Source organism: Diadema antillarum, unplaced genomic scaffold, assembly GCF_040938485.1.
Source record: "Diadema antillarum isolate AM-2024a unplaced genomic scaffold, OU_Dant_1.0 seq00000217_RagTag, whole genome shotgun sequence".
NCBI classification, from domain to species: domain Eukaryota; kingdom Metazoa; phylum Echinodermata; class Echinoidea; order Diadematoida; family Diadematidae; genus Diadema; species Diadema antillarum.
The window spans coordinates 1,753,548-1,775,763 of NW_027271272.1; the positions used below are offsets into that span (position 1 = coordinate 1,753,548).

Sequence of the window (22,216 nt, forward strand, 5' to 3'; positions counted from 1 at the left end):
ACAACAGTATAAAGAAAATGTAAAGAAAATTCAACATATTTTCACTTTTTTCGCATAATAAAAGAGCACTTGACTTGCCTCTTTCTAAAGGCAGGGGGAATACCTACCCATAACATTTGTCGATAACGAGTCGGGGGAATGTGTACTTTTTTCAAAAGATGAAATTTTGTGAAATTCTCTTTATATTTTCCGTATATTGTTGTACGCATGTGACATCTAAGTTATTCACACATTGCAGTAGTCTTCTCATCCAGCGGTGACTGCACAAAAACTTCAAAAATGCATAACTTTTGAACGGATTGTCCGATTTTCCTCAAACTTTCAATGATGTGTTCTACTAATATTGCTACATTCTCTCAATCCTTATGTTAATGAAGGTGAACTTGTCCTTTAAATACATTTGAGAGTGCAACTGGGAGCATATTTCAGCATGACAAGACCATTTGGATATCCACCTACAATCACACAAAATGGAAGCATAAACATGACTGCTGTGACTTGGAAAGAGCTGAACCAGTATTTAGATGTATGATAACACATTTTTTACAACTCAATTTTTTTGACATGATACTCTCAAAACATTAGTACAATGCATTCCCATTTATATAAAACAGAAAAAAAATATGTTTACAAAAGTTGGTTAAAAAAAGGACATTTGTTTTTCTTCACCTAACGATAAAAACAAATAAACAGATAACATTCATTGTCAGTGAAGGATATTTCATATTGAAAAGTCAGTGATCTTGTCTGCTAAGAAGAAGCAAATATGGATAACACACATAATTTATTGGAAGGCTTAGTTCTCTGTATATTCTACTTAATCCAGCATTAACAAATGTCACATACTGAAGACCTCACTATGGGGAAAGACAAAGAAACAGCTGTTTCAACATCCTGAAAGTTTATGGAAGGCTTGTTGTTCAATCGACTGTAATGCTACTTCATAAGGCACTGTACTGTCCACACTTGATGAACAAAATATTCTACAAATATTTCACCCCGACTTCATGCAGGAAGATGGTCAGGTGACTGACTTGCCTGAGACGGGGGAGAGATCAGTTAATCTCCGGCCACTCCATGAAGTGGCGCGATACATGTCGCCGCCAGTCCTCCTGACCGACTAATTCGCGATCACAGTACTCGCAGGTGAAGAGCTTGTCCATGGGGTTCTCGATCTCAATCTCCATCACAGAGTCTTGTTCAAGAACTTCTTCATGGTTTCCGTTGATGTCAGGCTGAGAGTGTGTGTCCTCTGGGGTAGGGGTTGGCGTGGAGATCTCGTCGATGGACGGCACCGCTTTGTCGGAGAAGGAAGGCGTCACTGGCGGCTCCGGGGAAGGAGGCGGCATGGTCTGCATCGAAGTGGAGACGGTGCGGGCCGTGTCTTCTGGGGTGGGTGAGGTCTGTTTTCTGATGGCTTTAACCTGCTTGGGGTTGCCATCTTCGCTGTTATAGTCGTCATCATCGTCGTCATCAATGTCCACGGTTAATTCGTCGGGTTCCGTGGCGGGGACCGGGCTTGCCTTGGGCTGCTTGGCTGGAGTTGAGGATGCAGAGGCTACCACGTGCAGGCTTCCAGGTTCTGGCTTCTTGGCGGGGATCTCGGCGTGCCCCGGCTCGGGCTTCTTGCCGGGGGTCTCAGCGTGTTCGGACCTGCGGGTGTTGCGCAGGCGGTTCTTCACCCCCTGCCGGGCTCGCATGGATGGAATGTTGGGCTTGGGGACCCGATTTTCCTGGGTGATTCCCAGAGCTTCTGTGTGGGTCAGCACGTGGGTGTCAAAGATGTGCTTGAAGGGCGACTCATAGGGACAGTAGTTGCACTTGTAAGAAGCAGTTTGAGTGTGAATGGCACGGTGGGCGTTGAAATCCTCTTCGACCGTAGTCTTGTACTTGCAGAACTTGCAGGCATACGTCTTGACCTCCTCGTGCAGGGCAATGTGGCGCTTGATGGAGAAAGCCTGACTGGAAGAGAAAGAGCAATAAGGGCACTTGAGAGGGCGCTGTCCGTAATGCATCTGCAGGTGCTCACGGAGAGACTTTGGCACGGTGGAGGCAAACGGGCACTTGGGGCATTTGAAGGGTTTCTCCTTGGTGTGGGTGCGGATGTGGACGTTGAGGTGGCCCTTCTGGCTTGAGGAGTAGTCGCAGAGATCGCACTTGTACGGCTTGGCACCGGTGTGCACCGCCAGGTGCTGTATGAGGTTGTGTTTGCGCTTGGTGACGTACTCACACTGGTCGCACGAGAACAGCTGCATCTTCTCCTCCTCGCTCTTCATCTGCTCTTTGAGAGATGCCAGCTGCTCCTTGATATAGGAGCTGCCCTCCCCACCATTCTCCTCATCGTTGTCCTCCTGGTCGGCATGGACACGCATGTGGATGCGGAGATGGGACGGCTGGGTAGTGGAGTAGTCGCACTTGACGCACTTGTAGGGCTTCAGCTCTTCGTGCATCTGCATGTGCACCACCACGTGGCCGCGCTGCCGGGCGCGGTAGCCGCAGATTTTGCAGCGGAACGGTTTCTCGCCCGTGTGGATCAGGGTGTGGCTGGCTACTGCGCTGTAGTACGGGGAGCAGAACACACAGTAGGGGCACTCATACTGACCGGTCTTTGGGTTGCGCTTCATGGTCTGCAGTTTCTTGGAGGTAGACAGTTTCTCAAAGCCCCGCCCGGAATCTTCAATTTTGCTGTTATCAGCATCCTCCATCTCAATCTGTTGTACAATGAGCAAAAATAAATAAGTTGGTAGATGAAGCAAAAATGTAATATCAACAAGGTTAACAACAGAAAAAAAAAAAGTTACTGATGTCTGTATGCATCAAATTTTTGGTCATATGGTGCATTTCAACCAAATTTAACACATATCACTTGAAGGGGAATGATACTCAAATACAGACTGAGTAAACGCATCAATACAGCAGAACACATAAAAGTGAAATTCGAGGAAAATATGACAATCCGTTCAAGAAACCTACGTAAATATTTCAGACTTTCTTAATTTTCATCCTGAAAAATATAACATCAGATTTTATGCACTAACTGAGATATTTTAAGGTATGCCATAGGAACTGTTAAAACAGCTTCTGAAGTAATATGGACTATTGCATAAATGAAGTCCCATTTACTAGTATGCCAAACTAAGGACTGGACAGAATGTTGGTTTTATTTTAAAAAAAGAAGCAATTTCCCTTTTTTTCCCAAAAGAAAACAGTCATTACTGAAAACTTCATGATAAAATGAACATAATTTTGTTCACTATTTAGTCTGCATTTCAAAAGCTTGGAATACGGGCATGGAAACCAACATTCACTGCACATTGGATTGTACAAGCTGTTATTTCCACGATGGTTCAATTTTCGTAAATTTCATGAATCACAGTTGGATCGCGAAATTAACGCTACGCGAAAATGTCGCCATGCGCTGTGGTAATAGCACATAACAGCGCATTCATTATAATGTCGGTGTCAATTTGCAAAACCAGCATCTAGCGGAAATGTCTGTAAGGGAAAATAACAACTTTAAACAGTATTTGAAATCACCGGATGTCCTACGTTGTACGTTCTACTGACAATCAATACCTCTTCGATCTGGTTGAGGAGATCATCCGAGAGCTCCACACTGTCGCTGCCGATGCTCTCTGTCTCAGCGACGTAGTCGGGATCGTTGATGGAGTCGAGGGCCTTGCTGAGCTTGCCGTTTCGAATCCTCTTCCTGTCGGTGGAGCCCATCTTGATTTTCAGCACATTCTTTCGGGGACGCCGTGTCATCTTCTCCACGGCGTTCCTACCCGCCTTCAACTTCGGCTTACCCATGATTTACCACCACTGGAAGACTTGCGATTGATTACGAAAGCGGAGCAGAAGCCTGAGAAATGCAAAAACAAAACAAAACGATGCTATCTATAGGACCATGCCAACTTTTTGATATAAAGACTTATCAGAGACTTTGAGACTGTTGCAGATAATACAAAAAGTGAAATTTCCTTCTGATATCTATAATTCTGAATAGGTATGCGTGAAACAACACAAGACAGTCAATATTTCATTATATTTTGCCACTATACCGTACATGTACATGTATGTGTTATCAGTTGCACTTTTAATACTTGGCATACAAGACGATGCACATTGCACTGTACAGGAAAGACAAAAATATTCCAGATAATCTACAAAGACAAACTTATCACACAATGCCTGGCATTGCTCCAAAGAGCATACACCTGGAGATACCAATACGCCTGCTGTATGAGACAGTAAGAATGAAATATTATAATAATTTTCCATTCGTTGTTCTCGAATGCATGAGAAAGTATGCTTCCTGATTCAGAGGATGCTATCGAGTGCAGCACGACCAACAAACAGAGAAAGAATGTATTCCCATAAAATGTGCCATTAGGGACACTTCATGGTACATATACTAATGTAAGCCAGACAAACAAGAAATTCTGCAAACAACATTACCCTCACGTGACTGACAAAATCAATTATCAAAAAAGCGGCCAAATCATTCCATTCCAGATACAGTGTAGTTAAATAGTCATCATTTATACTTTTCATATTTGGTCAAGTATCTAAATACCCATTTTCTTGACTTTTTCCTCTATGATGAAAATATGATTTTTTTTTTTTTTCCGGTCAATTCATGTCAAACGAGCAAGGGTTGTCCTTCTTATTAGTCATCACAAGTTCTTTGGCGACCCTGCATCGAGTTTGGATTTTTTTTTTTTCACTTGGTCACTATAAAACATATTAAAGGGATTGTATAGTTTTGGTCGAGACCTAATTTCAGGTTTCTAACCTTTTTTGGTGAGATAATGAGAAATCTCTTATGAATTATGAAAGAGCATGTGATTCTATGAGGAATTCAACATTTTTGAATTTTGAAATGTGTGGGACCCACACTTTATTATGAACGCTTTGTTTTACTTTGTTTTTGGATGTTTCAGTCATTCCAAACCCGATTTTCATCAAATAAACTTTGAATTCCTCTTAAAATGGTATGCTCTGTACTATATCATAAGTGTTTTCTTGGTATCTCACAAAAAGTTAAAAGCCCAATTCTCATCTCCACCAATACTGTACCATCCCTTTAACTAAGTGTAAGGCAAGAAGCTTTCATGGCATGAAATTTTCAGGAACTGGAGCCGGCGGCCTTTTTTGAGGCATGAAATTTGCGCGATATTGCACTGGCATTCAATGTATCTAGTGTAGACAAGAACTTTTGCATGCATTTTAATTTCGCAAATCTTGGCTCTCACAAAATTCTCGAAATTAAAATGCATGCAAAAAAATTCCATGATGGCCGTACTGGCACGTACTGCAATGTATCTGCACGTACCAGATGGTCCCATATCGAGGATGTTAATCATAATGACTGTGTAAGATATGGACTAAATCATGGACTCAATAGGGACAATTCTATTGGATCATACTAACTCTGAATGGGAGATCACATCATGGCAGATCGTGTCACTTAAAGGGAAGGTACAGTATTGGTGGAGATGAGAATTGAGCTTTTAACTTTTTGCGAGATACCAAGAAAACACTTATGATATAGTACAGAGCATACCACTTTAAGAGGAATTCAGAGTTTATTTGATGAAAATCGGGTTTGGAATGCCTGAAACATCCAAAAACAAAGTATAACAAAGCGATCGTAATAAAGTGTGGGTCCCACACTTTATTAGAATCGCTCTTTTTGGATATCTCAGCCATTTCAAAACCAATTTTCATCAAATAAACGTTGAATTCCTCATAGAATAACATGCTCTTTCATATTTCACAAGAGGTTTCTCATTATTTCACAGAAAAAATGTTAGAAACCTGAAATTAGGTCTCAACCAAAACTGTACGATCCCTTTAAAATTGGCTAATCATGACTCTCCATCCAAACACACCCGATCCTACTGGCGCGTTTAACATGAGGCACCGACCACAAATGCATGCAATCTTAGGGAAGAAAACACAAATTTCCACAATCAGCTATAAATGGGCAATTGTGTTTGTCGGAGATCACAAGCAGTGATGGGAATACATACAATGAAGCATAAAGATCTATCAAATCAATCCTAGAGAAACCAACTGATCACAAATGATATTCAACAGTTCTTGGGTGTGCACACGTATGTGTGTGTGTGTGTGTGTGTGTGTGTGTGTGTGTGTATGTGTGTGTATCAGAGAAAGAGACAGAAACAAAGAGAAAGAGAATTTAAGGCACAGAGCATTCTTACAAGAGGCAAAACAGAGTCTCCCTCATGCGAGCAAGTCTATGTAGCTGTGCTTTCGGTAAAATGGCTCTCTGCGAGCATAATGCTCTGAAAACACTTGGACCAGGAAGTGTTTTAATGAGTTTTAACAAAGTGCTCTGGTTCACTTCCTGGAGTGTTTGGGGGGCTGGTTTCATATCTACAGTACCCAGTCTTTGCTGCAAAGCACATGCTGACACCAACCAAGCTACACTTGTACACCTGCAAAAAAATTATGTGTTGGTATACAGTGATAGTGTGCTCAATTCCAATATTCCTTGGGTATTACCTTTCCATTCTTGATAACAATGTTGATACAGTACATGCACATACAACTGTATGTACTGCAATTTATACAATACATGTAGGTGTATGTTGTGTACCACATGCTGCTATCTCATGGTGTGGCAGTACACTACCATTTATATGTGCATTACTTACATAAAAGTAATGATAGCAGTGAAGACATTTATTGGTTTGATTCTAGACATAGTTGATAAAATACAATAAATACGTAATTCCAAATGTTTTTGTCGATTCCCCTTTAAACTGGAACTGCCACTGATCAACAAATTGCCTTTCATCAATGTACAGTATATAAGCACCATTTGTTCAGTGTTTTAGCAGGAGTCATAATAATAATAATAATAATAAATACCATCATACCCCAGGTTATGGCATTGTTTAGCACCATCTCATTGTCTTAATATTTGTAGTTACATTACACACAGCCATCACAGTTGGTCAAATTCAAGGAATTGCTTTAAACAATCCTTATGCCAATTCATTCTTGCTATGAAGTATTTCACATGATTTTGTAAATAACGATATATTTTTACAATATTTCCAAAAACCTTATTATAATTTTGGTCAGTAATTCAGGTTTAGATAATTTTAATCCACAAACTCGGCCCATGAATACTTATTTTAGTCTGTGGACTAATAATGCACAGTGCAGTGGTACTCATACTAGGGCTGCTGCTATTGAGCTTATGCTGCTACTATAGCACCAGGACATTAGCATCTGGTTTGGTATCATAATCACAAAGAGAGAGGAAAAACAACAACAAACAAGGAAAAGTAGAAATTACGCGGTGCGTAATATATGTCCCCGCCGGAAGTAGCATTTAGTAGCAAAATGTACAATATAGGTAAAAAGATGAAGGTCAAAGGTCAAAGAAGTCAAAGGTCAAAATTCTATGTAGAAGTTTTGAAGCCCTCACCTAGTGCCATCACATAAAGCAAACGGACTCGAAATCGGGTTAGAAATGGCAAAGGAGTAGCATTTTGTAGCCAATGTACAATATAGGTAAAAAAATCAAGGTCAAAGGTCAAAGAAGTCAAAGGTCAAAATTCTGTGTAGAAGTTTTGAAGCCCTCACCTAGTGCCATCACATAAAGCAAACGGAATCGAAATCGGGTTAGAAATGGCGAAGGAGTAGCATTTGGTAGCAAAATGTACAATACAGGTCAAAAATCAAGGTCAAAGGTCAAAGAAGTCAAAGGTCAAAATTCTGTGTACAAGTTTTGAAGCCCTCACCTAGTGCCATCACATAAAGCAAACAGAATCAAAATCGGGTTAGAAATGGCAAAGGAGTAGCATTTTGTAGGCAATGTACAATATAGGTCAAAAATCAAGGTCAAAGGTCAAAGAAGTCAAAGGTCAAAATTCTGTGTAGAAGTTTTGAAGCCCTCACCTAGTGCCATCATATAAAGCAAACGGAATCAAAATCAGGTTAGAAATGGCGAAGGAGTAGCATTTTGAAGCAAAATGTACAATATAGGTCAAAGGTCAAGGTCAAAGGTCACAACTGAAATTCTGTATAGAAGTTTCAAAGCTCCCATGTAGTGCTATCATATAAAGCAAACAGAATCAAAATCGGGTTAGAAATGGCGAAGGAGTAGCATTTTGAACATTTTGATCACACACGGACGCACACACGGACGGACGGACACACGGACACACACACGTACGGAGCCCGTTTCATAGTCCCCTGCTCGAACTCGTTCGGAGGGGACAATAATTGTATTACGAGATTAACTGGATGTAGTATTCACTTACCGATTGTGATTAGATGATTAGAACAACAAATCTTCTTGAATAAAGCACTTTTAATCACTTTCATGAATTTTAGTAACCCACTATGAAGAGGGAAATAGAGAAACAAATGAATGATACTTCTACAAAATGTCTATATTTTAGTTGGTACTTTGGGAATAAAATATGTACTGCATCATACTGTATGTGGAGAAAAGTCAGAATCACTGCAACATTCTTCCATTACCTTGTATCAAGAGAAATAAAAAACACTGAAATGTTGAAAGAACCCAGTGTAATGGCAATCCACTTGGAGCAGTGCCTGCTCCTGCATGAGGGGTAATTATGTTACAAATATTTTGTTGGTGATTAGGAGCAAAGTACCAAAAAAATAATGTTCATCCAATGATAAGTATTGATCAAGAAGAGGGAAAAACGAAATGAAAGCCTTATAAGTAGAATGGAGAAGCATTTCTTGTGTATTGTGACTATACTGTGTAAACATCATATTTCCTCAATTTCCTCCTCTTCACTCTCACACTATATTAAAGGACAAGTTCACCTTCATAAACATAAGGATTGAGAGAATGCAACAATATTAGTAGAACACATCAGCGAAAGTTTGAGGAAAATTGGACAATCGATGCAAAAGTTATGAATCTTTAAAATTTGTGTGTTGGAACCGCTGGATGAGGAGACTACAACAGCTTGTGAGTCATATGCGTACAACAGTATAAAGAAAATGTAAAAGAAAATTCAACATATTTTCACTTTTTTCGCATAATAAAAGAGCACTTGACTTGCCTCTTTCTAAAGGCAGGGGAAATAATATTACCCATAACATTTGTCGGTAACGAGTCAGGGGAATGTGTACTTTTTTTCAAAAGATGGAATTTTGTGAAATTCTCTTTATATTTTCCTTATATTGTTGTACGCATGGGACATCTAAGTTATTCATACACTGCAATAGTCTTCTCATCCAGCGGTTACTGCACAAAAACTTCAAAAATTCATGAACGGATTGTCTGATTTTCCTCAAACTTTCAATGTGTTCTACTAATATTGCTACATTCTCTCAATCCTTATGTTTATGAAGGTGAACTTGTCCTTTAATATCTTCACACCACTCTGTTAAGTCTGATCTCATGTTTGAACTTGAAAAGATAAACATGGGCTAGCTTCTGAGCATTGGTAAAGTCAAACTGACTATAGACAAAATACCCACAAAAATCATCCAGCCTCCATTGAAACAAAAATGTAAATAACAGTCAGATATGATAACAATTGCAGTACATTTGTACATGGTACATTGTACACCCTTTTTAATACAGCTGTACACTGTACATGACGTACATCAAGAGATCATCAAAGTCACAGAAAAAAATAACCTCATTTATCATCAGTGCAGATGAACACATGGCTACAGAACAAGAAATTCTCATTAAAAAAAATGTAAAGCAAGATATTTCCGAGGCGTACAATTTTCTGCAAAACTGAAGCCGACAGCCTTTTTTCGCAGCATGAAATTGTTCACAAATTACCACTGGCATTCAATACAGTATTACAGACTGGAACATCCGCATGCTTTGTAATATTGTGAGTCTTAGCTCTCGCGAAATTCGCAAAATTAAAATGCACACGAACATTTCTGGTTATACAGTAATGGACTCATATTACCCAAAGTCAGTTTGGAGAGTAGAAGAAAGGCATTTTCATTTCCTGGAGTGGCCTTCTGGAATGCATTGACCCACAAGCATACTGTACATAATTCACCTAGTAAACAAGTTTTAACGAGAGGCAACATCTAAGACATGTTAGAAGTAATATTCATTAGCAGGGTGCTACATAACTTTTTTTAACCACTTGCCCAGTCGGGCAAGCGGATTGTCAAATTTGCTGCAAAACACTTGCCTGAACATTAATTTTGCTTGCCCGAAAAAAAGTCCAAAATATAAGGAAATAATAAAGAAAATCATCTGTACGTCAAGGGCTTAATAAAACACAATCATTTGAATAAACAGCACACATCGATTTGCATGTTTAATCACAATGGAGTAACAAACTTGGTCCGATCAAGTGTTGCTGTTACATTGCACTGGGGCTTCTTCACATAAGTGTTGGACAGTTGCTGAAATGACATATAAAGTGTCTTGCATCACTAAAGAGCCATTATCTTGGGCTTCTGTATGGTTGACTTTGTGGGTATGTTGGGGGGGGGGGGAATAAGTGAAAAAAGGGTGGCTCCAATGCTTTGCTTGCCCAATTCGGGCAAGCATTAGTTCTCATTGTTCAAAAACACTTGCCCGAATTTGATTTTCACTTGCCCCGGGCAATCGGGCAAGTGCTTACATGTATGTAGCATCCTGATTAGCACTTCCTAAATTCTAATTTTTTTCCATTTTGTTGTATTGTATTTTATTTGTATTAGACTCCTTCTGATGCGAACACTGCCCACTGAGAAGAGTGCTCAGATCACTGAAGTAGTTACCCTGTGTAAATAAGACTGAATAATCATAATCATAATAATTATTCAAATTTCATGTACATGTACTACATACCACTTTCTACACCTGTTCAACCATAACGGGGGTGGGGGGGGGGGGGGGAGAGGATCAAGTGTGCCAAACAATAATGTTTGAGCTGAAATTTTCAGCGTTGTTTTATTTTTGCGAATTGTGAAAATCACCTTTGAACCACAAAAATAATAATGTACGAACATGAAAATGCTCAAAAACAATGCAACCAGTATCTACAGTATCTGCAGGTCTACAGTTGTAGCATGGTTTTGTACCTCCATGGTTGTAGCAAGCTGCATGGGTAATGACGTACTGGTATTTGGGGCATAATATGCTAGTACAGTAAATCCAATACCAGAACACACTACTACAATGTAGATTAATGTACAGCGAATCCCATGTAAAACTATCCAGTACTAGTATTGTCATCTGTTATGCATTTATTCTTTATTTCATGATTACTAGATCAGAACAATCACTAGACCCTCAAAACCATAAAATGAACAAATGAGCAAATTTCTGACAAGTAGCAATTCACAAAAATACTTTATACTAAAGCTCAGCTCATACAAATGTTGTACATGAACAGAAGTTGATTTACGCACAATGCACTAATTGCATACAGGCTCTGTAACCTATTGAACCATCTTTTCTTAATTTGGAAGCCTCCATCCCCCCCCCCCCCCCCCCCCCCACCCCCCCCCCCCAATTTGGTCAACCTAAGATTAATGTTCGAAGGTGTTTTAAAACTGAATAGGGGTATAATGCTTCTTTTTTTTTTTTGTGCATTTACTATCAAAAAAGAAATCAAGTGGTTGTTATTATATAAGGCTTGCTGGGTCACTGAGTGAAGTTCATATCTTCGGCAACTACGGAAGAGAAGAAAGCACCAAGTTCTTCAATTCCTCTGTGCTGTCGTTTCACATTTCTAACCCACTCTAACAGGTGATCCATCACCACTTTGCTTCACTGACATTACCGAGATTGAAAAGGGGGGAGGGAGGGGCGGGAGGAAGATGCCTAGAAGAGCTATCTTGGATACAGGGTCAAAGGTTGTAACTCTGCCAGTTGGGCATGGAAATTCTTGCATGTCACAAGTGCAGCTCGCACAGATCACACTTGCTTTTAGAGATGGAGCGAAGAATGTTAAAAATTGAAAAAAAATGGTTCACACAAATAAAAACAGGAATCTTAATACATTCAGCCCACAACACACTGACACTTTCCGTTACCTCCCTAAATCTGCAACATCTGTAGTGCATGCATATTTGCACTGACCTGTTTGAAAATTAGCATGCATCTAGATGTTACTCTTGCAATTTTCTTGTTTGTGGCATGATGTGCGTTTTGTTTTGTTTTGTTTTTGTTTTGGTTTTGGTTTTTTTCTTCTTCCTTATTTTTTTTTTTTTTTGGGGGGGGGTTAGTTTCACTTTCTTCATTTCATAAATGTCATGTTTACTTTAAGATCTTTTTTGTTGTTGCTGAAAATGCAATGCTTCATCAAATTTTACACATGTACACAAGTCACTAACCTGTACTCTCACTCAAAATCCTATCTTGATATTTACATGTACAGAAAGACAGCTTTCAATTACTGGCTTGGTATAGAAAGCACAATACCTGTAAATCGGTCCGCCCAACCCAACTGAATACTTGCTGTTGCTGTTGTTATGTTTACGAGGTGCCTCATTCACTTTTGAATATATGGGCCTTTATCTGCATAATGTTCTAAATGTCCTAAAAAAACTTAGTCTGGCTTCCAGACACTTGTTGTTATTGTTGGGTTGTTTTTTTTCTTTTTTTTCTAATGCATGTCACAGTGCTCATATCATACAGCATGATATCACAGGAGTAATATGTGACCACCTGTACTATCATACTCAATATTTACTCTACACCAAGGCAAATCTCCAATGAGAGTGGACATTCTAAGCACAAGGCTGCCCCTCCCCCAAATATTCATGAGGTCACTAGTCTGATCGTAAGACTAGGCACATCATGCAAATTTTACATTAAGAGGTCGACACTAGTAATGTACATGTAATGTACATGTACATGAAGTTTTGAAATGGCTGCAGATGTCCCCTTTGAGTCCCACAGGAGGTCATCTTAAGGTCATCTGTGATAGTCCATTCAAGTTTTGGATGTGACGGTGTGGTAATGTGATAAACTCATTACACTGTACAATACTATAATAGGATGCTGAGCTTTAAAATTTTAATGTCAAAATTTGAAGAAAATATACAGTGATATCTTCATTGATGGGGGATTATTATGGGAGATATACCTGAACATTGTCACAAAGGAAGCAATCAAAATGCTTATGCAAGCACCCATTGAACTTCGAGAGCTTCAAATTTAAGACAACTCCAAAGGGCTACCAACCTTGTAAAATGGCACTGCGGTATTTTGATGGCGGGAAAAGCATATTTTTGGCAGAAAACAGTAGTTTTTGGGGATTCTTTTTAACGATAGAGAAGTGTAGTAGTAAAATTTTGAAAAGAAAACAATTTTTCTAATAAACCTGCAGTATTTTGAGTAATTACTTAGTACTGCCAAAAACAAAAAAAAAGTAACGGTGGGCATTTCTGCCTTGCCGGCAAGCAGTTCACTACTGAGCAATTCCAGCAGACTCCATCCAGGGACCATGTGACTGAGAGCTTGTGGTCACACCAGGGAGGTAGGACTTGTCACGCTAACTGAACCACTTGTGCTTAGTGCATGATAGGATAGTTTTACACTGTACATGTACAAATTTGTACATTGTACTGTTTGTGACTAGCTCTTTGATGCAACACTGTAAAAAAGCTTTGACAATCTTACAAAGCGGGTGGGCAGCCTGTTTGTATTTAAATAGCATACCAACAGAAATGAAACTGACATGGTGGTGCATTACAGGTGAATTAAATAATTATTTCAATTCATAATTTACAAAATTATTTACAGACCATGTACAATGTATTCCTACAGTGCTTAGACATTGTGCGCATATTGTAGACCAGACAGCTCAGTCATGATCAAAGCTAATGTGAACATACATTTTAATGAGTATGAAAAGCTATATATGCATCCTTTAAGACCTAGAAGGTAAAAAGCCTTTCTGTAATAATTTTTTATGACTCTTCAAATCCCTTTCACGATGATTCACTTTGATCTGGTTTCAGATTGAGATTTGATTTTCATGTTTAGACCAAAACGAAAGATACAAGTAAAAAGCCCCCTTCTGCAATTAAACCAATAGATGTACACATGTCATTGTTGAAAAGCACTATTATTCACAACACAGCTTGTTTAATGCACATTAGCAGCAGTGATCGAAGGTGTGCTTCACATGCAGACACATTCACACCCGATAGCACTTGAATATGAATTGATAATTTGTTGTGTGCTCGGGAGAGCATCATGACCACAAGGAAGACGTGCACAGTAGAACAATGCACACACACACACAAGGCGCATGTTTTACTTGTGGGCCTTACCTGCATCCCCATCATTTGTACTGGGCACACAATGAATTGTAGCTGACCATGTGAACAGCAGCTTACAGGTCTAAGCAAGCTAATGCAGGACATGCTCCGTACTGCATCTAAGTTCTTGATGCATATTTTTCTGGCTCATAGAGAACAGTGGCGGATCCAGAGGGGGGCGCATTGGGTGCACGCCCCCTGTTTATTTTTTTCCTAAACAAATGAAATAAAAAGAAACTAGAAATGTCGCTTTGGCGACTGGTATGCCTCCGCCATAATGCATGATTTTCCCAATAGGTCTAGATAGTACATGTGGACAATGTGTGATTACATTTTCACAAAATTGGCAAAATACTGAAATGACAAGTTTGTCACAAATAAGTTGAATGTTCACCTTCCTTGACCTAGGTTTAATTGGATGAATAGGAGAGCATGTATCTAGGGATTTAAGGACTTTAACTCGACTTTGACCCATTCATACATTTAGGCACTGAGTAATTTTCAAGGTACAGGTGTGGAGAAAAATTACAATTTCTGAATTGAATAGTAAATTGTTACCATTTTCATCTGGCCCTTGACCCTAAAATTCATAAGATAATCACTTTCAGGTAGAACATGCATAATATGTACTAAGTTTCAAGATAACTTGAGCCACTTCCGAGATATGGAGGAAAAAGTTAGTTCAGCACTTTCACTTGATCTTTGACCTTTTGACCTTTGAGGCAAAAAAAGAAGAAAAAAAAACTTTCCAGAGAATTTCTATTAGGTTACACATGTATGCATACACCAAGTGTAAAAAAAATAACCCTGCTGGCATTGCATGATAGGAGGGAAATAGTAAAATTTTGAAGTATTGCACTTGACCTTTGACCCCTGAACTTTGACCCCATGAACCCTACATTCTCTAGATAATCACTTCCAGTCAGCATATGTATATACTATGTTCCAAGAAGATACCTTGAACAATTTTCCAAGGTATGGAGAAAAAAAAAGAAGTTTTAATATTTTTACTTGACCTTTTGACCTTTGACCTTTGACCTCATCACCCAAACTTTCACCAGAGAATCTTAATTGGGTAATACATGTATACACTAAGTTTTAAGAAAATATCTTCAGGCATTCAATAGATATGGTGGAAATAGTGAAATTTTATGTATTTGACCCTGACCTTTTCACCTTTGACCTTTGACCTCATGACCCAAACTTTCACCAGAGAATCTTAATTGGGTAATACATGTATACACTAAGTTTCAAGAAAATATCTTTAGGCATTCAATAGATATGGTGGAAATAGTGAAATTTTATGTATTTGACCTTGACCTTTTGACCTTTGACCTTGAGCATGTGCACCCAAAAGTTGATAGGCACAACTTGACCTCCTAATACACATACATGCCAAGTTTCATTAGGATACCTCAACAGGTTTTGATAGTTACCTTGTCCACAAAATTCATTACGGACGGACGGAAGGACGGACGGACAGAAGGACGGACGGAAGGACGGACGGACGGACGGACGGACGGAAGGACGGACGGACGGACGGACGGACGGAAGGACGGACGGACGGACAACCCGAAAACATAATGCCTCCGGCACCACTTCATGGCGGAGGCATAAAAAGGGGAGCTCATTCGCCCTCACCCTTTAATTTTGTAAAGGCCCCTCCCCTTTACAAAATTTCTGGATCCACCCCTGAAGAAGGACATGTGAACTTTAACGGATCCGTCACTTCACTTTGCCTTCCAAAGGGGGGTGAGATACACCGAGTGGAAAAAAAAAAGAAAAAAGAAAAAGTTGTGCTTCAAACACTCACCCCAAGGCTGTCAGTCATAGACTCTATGTATCTCTTGCACTTTATTTAGACTTTGCTGCAAAATATTCCACAGCATTCTATTCATACATGTACCAAAGTATTGTTAGAAGATATTTTGTGTTCTGGTTGTCCTACAACGTACCCAATGTTGCCAGAGTTGGCATCATAATCATGCTTTCTGGTATAACTTTGGGCTCTTTAATACATCTACCTAATTAGCTTTATGCTAGGCATAGACTGTAATTTGGCCTTTTTGGAGCATAATTCTAGCAAAATTGGGATACTTTCTTGTTTCATTTGTTTGTAAGTCAATTTGTCAACAGAATTGATGGGCAGAAATGTGAATCCTTGATTTTTATTTATTCATTTTTTTTTTACTTGAGAGAATTGTCGAGAGAATTGGCAGCAAAAAAAAATGTGGGGACTTTATTTTTATTTTGCTTGTTTGATATGATGAAGAATAATTTAAAGGACAAGTTCACTTTCATAAACATAAGGATTGAGAGAATGTAGCAATATTAGTGCAACACATCATTGAAAGTTTGAGGAAAATCAGACAATCCGTTCAAAAGTTATGAATTTTTGAAGTTTTTGTGCAGTAACCGCTGGATGAGAAGACTACTGCAGTGTATGAATAACTTAGATGTCACATGCGTACAACAATATAAGGAAAATATTAAAAGAATTTCACTAAATTCCATCTTTTGAAAAAAGTACACATTCCCCTGACTCGTTACCGACAAATGTTATGGGTAATATTATTCCCCCTGCCTTTAGAAAGAGGCAAGTCAAGTGCTCTTTTATTATGCGAAAAAAGTGAAAATATGTTGAATTTTCTTTTACATTGTCTTTATTGTCTTATGTTGTACGCATATGACTCACAAGCTGTAGTAGTCTCCTCATCCAGCGGTTCCAACACAAAAATTTTAAAAATTCATAACTTTTGCATCGATTGTCCAATTTGCCTCAAACTTTCACTGATGTGTTCTACTAATATTGTTGCATTCTCTCAATCCTTATGTTTATGAGGGTGAACTTGTCCTTTCACTAAGCACCATCTTGAGCATAATTTTGAGCCGCTTCTAGCACAATCATATTTTTCACGCTGGGTCATTCGACTCTCGTCTTGAGCATATCATAGCCATAACATGCTAATGTATATGACTATATGCAGTTACCATGAGTGAACAAAGATTTCTTTTAATAATAATTTGGTTTCACACACTTAAACTTCTTTTTCCTGATCTTGTCATCAAACAAAAAGCAACTTTAAACAGACTGGGGGTCTGGGAGTGTACAATGTGCATTTTTTAAGCATGGCAACAAAGATCTGAACGTCTGGGAGTGGTCAAAATACACTTTTGGCAAAAATTCCAACATCTAATCTTTAAATTGTATGCTTCTCGCAACTTGCTAACTGCTGACCACTGTTGTTTCCTTCATCATGACAGTAAACAAAGCACAAATTCCAAGGAGACCATAAGCACAAATTACAATCAGGTGACAGCAAAAAAAAAAAACCAAACAAACAAACAAATAACATTCAGCCATAAACAAATTCAGTCATAATATTCAGGATGATGCAACTTACATCTCGTTGTCAAGATTTTCCTCTTCCATCAACTTTCTCATCTCAAGTTTCCTCGCGCTTTCATCAGATCACTGGCAATGTCCTCAATATTATACTTACAAAAATCACATCTGAACAACATTCACTGTAGCTACAATTTATATCATGTTTCTCTAGCTGTGCATTCAACATGAGATTTTGATGCCCACAAGGCAACAAAGTATCAGCAGATATTACAGTGGCTGATCCAGAGGGGGCGTACCAGGCGCACGCTCCCTCTTTTTTTGTTAAAACAAAATAAAGAGAAAAAATGGGGGGCATGTGCATTCCCCCCCCCCCTTTAATTTTAAGGAACCTCCCCTTTACGGAATTTCTGGATCCGCCCCTGTATAAGCACGCTCAAAGAAAGAGAAGAATATTATTTCATCAATAGATCTATGAAGACAGCAGAATGGTTTCTTCCCATCTTTTCAAGACACAGCTTGTCATGGTCAGGGTACCTCATAGGCATAGCATACACTTGTTTATCAAGGTAGACAGGTTCTACTGTCCCACTGAAATGTGCATGCAGTTATGATGAACATAAGATAGGGGTCATACAGAAGTCAGAATTTTCTTCCCTGGGTAGCTACAACAATTTGAGACACAACTGTAAGCTCATCTCTACTTCTTTCCTACTCACAGTATCTTGATGTCGACGAATAAACCGCGCCGGAGCGAAATTCGCCCCATCTCCGTGAGCCGTGAGCTATGCAAATTAACCTTTCCTCGGAAAGCGTGCTTTAGGTCAACAGGTTGCTCCCCCACACAACACAGCACAGCCGACTGGCTGGGCAGACCCCCGTTCCAACTACGTCACGACTCTTCTCATATCTATACAAGATTACAACTTTCACGACTCTGAAAAACTCCAAAAACTGCCTTGTAAGACACTTATCCAACACAACATGTGCACAAAATTACCATACAGTATGTAGTCGAACGTTAACTACTCGGTTTGTGTCAAAAGACAGCCCAAAACTGACAAAATGAACGACTCATCGCTAAAGTTCACAGGACCAATTTCTGCAGTCTACTTACGATGTCAAACTAGTTGCGAGCACACACAGATCAGACGGAATCCTTCACACACACTAACATGTACTGAGTATAACAGCGAACACATATCCAACCGCATGACGTCCAAACACCAACTTTGTGGAGTTCGTAAACTTCGTCTTTAAAACCACAATATTTAACATTTTTATATTCTGCTAGGCTGCAGAGGAAGACTATACCTTGAACTTTGATCAGCAGGAATTTGGGGTTGCTGGGATCTCCACAACCAGAAAAATTATGGCGATATGCCCACACTAACGCCTCTGACACGGATCGGCTTCGTCAGGTGGCCTTACCTCGTGTGAATCGTATTATGTCTGTACAAGTCAGTACACACACGCGGTCGGTCGGTCGTGCTGGCTTCAGCGCTGCGCACATCGTATTACACATCGTCCGGGTTCGCTGGCCTGCAATCGGGTGGCCTGCTGCTCTCTCGCACACACGCACTAATAAATAGCTCGGTAGGGATTACTAGTAGATGATTGTGTGTGTGCATGTGTTATTTCAATGGGACCCTTGACACACAAAACGTATTCTGACTCGCACATTCCCATGGTCTTTGGACAACGTACCGTAAATCATCCTTTGGAAGCGATTACCATTCTGGCTTCGATAATAGCCGAGTAGAGAACAATATAACCTTGTGAACAACTTGACTGAAGAAAGCAATACATTGATAGAAGTATCAATAAGGTCATTCAGTATTCCCAAAAATAGAAGACCACAATTATTATAACGTGTAGTAAAATCTTCACAAACATAATTCTCGCCGCTACAGGCGAATTTACTTCAACTACATAGACATCTTCTGAAGATCACACAACTACAGTAAGTATTAAAGTGAATTATTCTATTTAAAGGCGATGAACTCCACAACGTTGCATGCGGGTATCTTCTTCAAATGAACACGTACTTCAAAACAGGTTTCACGTATCAATGAATCTGAATTGTTTCTGAATTGTTTTTGCTAACAGGTGTTCTAAGCGATTTCCGTGTGGCTGTTTATGTGCATGTTGTTTAGTAATACTGTACCTATACTAACATGTTGTTTAGTAAAACTATCTATAGCTATATACTACTACTACTGCACTGTAATGATGATAATAGAAATGATGATGATAATAATGATGATGATAGTAATAATTATAATGATAGTGATAATGATAATGATAACAATAATCATAGTAATAGTAATGGTAGTAATAATGATGATATTGATGATTATTATGATAATAATAATAATGATAATAATAGATGATAATAATACAAGATTATAAAAATTATAATAACAATAATAATAATAATATTTTGTGATTGCAAGTTAACCTGTAAGTGAAATCACAAGATGTTACAGAAAGTTGACGATGTTATTTGTTAAGTATGTTTTCTTTCTTGATCCCCTTTTCTCCCTCTCTCTCTCTCTCTCTCTCTCCCTCTTGTTAACAATGTTATATTATTATTATTATTATTATTATTATTATCATCATCATTATCATTATTATCATCATCATCATTTTTATAATAATTTTCATATTGTCACTATTGTTGCTAGTATCATTTTACCATGTATTTTGCTGTCGTCAGCATCATCTAATACCGGTTTTAGCGTTAAAATGGTGATGACACCATAAAGAAGGGAAAAAAAAGGAGAATCAAGGTAGCAGCTGAGGATAGAACTATATACACGGCAGACTAAATTCTCCCTTTCTCTCCTCTTTCAGTTTTGTACTTTATGTACTATACACCGTGTTACACGTGTAGTACAGTACGTGTAGTACACACTTGTCACGTATCACCTCTTGTCAAATAAGTAGGTCATATCTTGAAGTTCATCATGATTTGTTGCACGCGTTGTTGTTGTTTTTTTTTTCCTAAGCGCACCGCATTCCTGATATTGCTACAAACATACTTGGACGCTTGGTACTTCCGCATCGCATAACATTTTTTTTTTCTTTGCCATCTAGTGTGTCTTCTTGTAATCTGACCAATCAAAAACCTATCAGCGCGCGCAAAGGTAAAATGTGGGTGTTACCGTTTTCATTGCTTTGCACACATATCATTACGGTGTATGGAGTACGATACGAGTGTATTTTCGAGTCCGTACCATTTTCAGCACACACAATCATGTTGTTGACTATAACAAAATGCCAAAAGGCATCAGAGTATTTTACTCCATACAAGATGTACGCCAATATATTTAGCGAGTCTAAATTTTCGCGAATCGGGACTACCCGACGAACTCGTGGAGTACTGTACTGAACGGAGAACTGCAAACGTTTGCGTCACATTCATATCGGGATCAGAGTCAATATTTTCTCGTGTCTTTAATTTCGCGAATAGCACCTGACTCGCGAAGTTCGCGAATATAAAAACCTCAAGAAATATTCGGCGTATTATATACAGTATAACACGTTGACTTGAGGTAATAATGTACTCTGAAAGTTAAACAGATTACAGGATCTGCCGTGGAAGGTTTTTTTTTTCTTTCTTTGTTTGTTTGTTTGTTTTTTGTAATGCTCTTGAAAATTAGTATTTTATTTTATACATGATTGCTATGCAGTAATTGACCCGTCTATAATATTGCGGTATGAAGAGATGTCAAATACTGTACAAAAAAAGTTCTGCAATAAAATGTTTTCATGAATGATTGATAAAGCAATGTGGCTTGATTTTGATAGTGAAGATGCAGCAAAATAATGTAGTTGCAGCAGATCAGGTTTTAATTTTGGAGAAAAAAAATCGTTCACACAATGCGCTTTCATTTTTACATTTCATGCATCCTTCAGCTTAATACTGTAAGTTGCATCGACGTTTTATACTCTTTAAAGTGATGTTTACTTGTAATCATTAATAGAAAAATGGAAAAATACAAAAGAAGTCTTAATTTCTCTCAAAGCAGAAGTCACTTAGTCGAACTAAATAACCATGATAAAATTATAATTACTGCACTTAACGTGACATTGAACTTGAACGTAATTCTTTATACAATAATGTCAACCTCAGCAATATCTTTCTTGAAGCTGTACAGCAGATCAGGAAAAACACGATATTGAGATGTATATTTCTTGGCTTTGGTGATAAGACAGGGAAAGGAATTTCGAGGACTTTAGAGCAAGTGAAAAGAAGGCCATGTTTCCTTGAAATAATGAAATGATTCATGATAATGATGTTTCAGTTTGATATGTTATCGGCCCTATTAAGCTCAGTGCCATCCCTTCCCCCCCCCCCTCCACCCAGTGCACATAATGTACTGAGAGCTATAATATTGTTTCTGAGAACATGTGATACTAACACGTATTATTGAACTAATTTGGTCAGCAACTGTCAGTCTGTAGGGCCTATATCTGAGTTCCATGTAAAGTTAAAACATAGAAGATATTGATTCTGTATAAATAGTCCGCCCATACAGGCGGCGCGGCGGGGGCGCGGAGACTCGAGGCTGGTTACTGCTTGTCGCGAAAAGCACCAGATTA

The 22,216-nt window shown here is 38.8% G+C and overlaps 1 protein-coding gene across 1 annotated transcript; it reads right to left on the minus strand.

Moving 5' to 3' along the window:
• Positions 1-461: 461 nt before the first annotated feature.
• On the minus strand, positions 462-18,998 carry LOC139729056 (uncharacterized). The gene is made up of 3 exons (XM_071639982.1): positions 18,923-18,998; positions 3,577-3,862; positions 462-2,711 (listed from the first exon to the last, which is right to left on the minus strand). Exons 2-3 carry the CDS (start codon positions 3,808-3,810, stop codon positions 1,056-1,058), a joined length of 1,890 nt encoding a protein of 629 aa, XP_071496083.1. The 5' UTR covers positions 3,811-3,862; positions 18,923-18,998; the 3' UTR covers positions 462-1,055.
• Between the last annotated feature and the right edge of the window lie 3,218 nt (positions 18,999-22,216).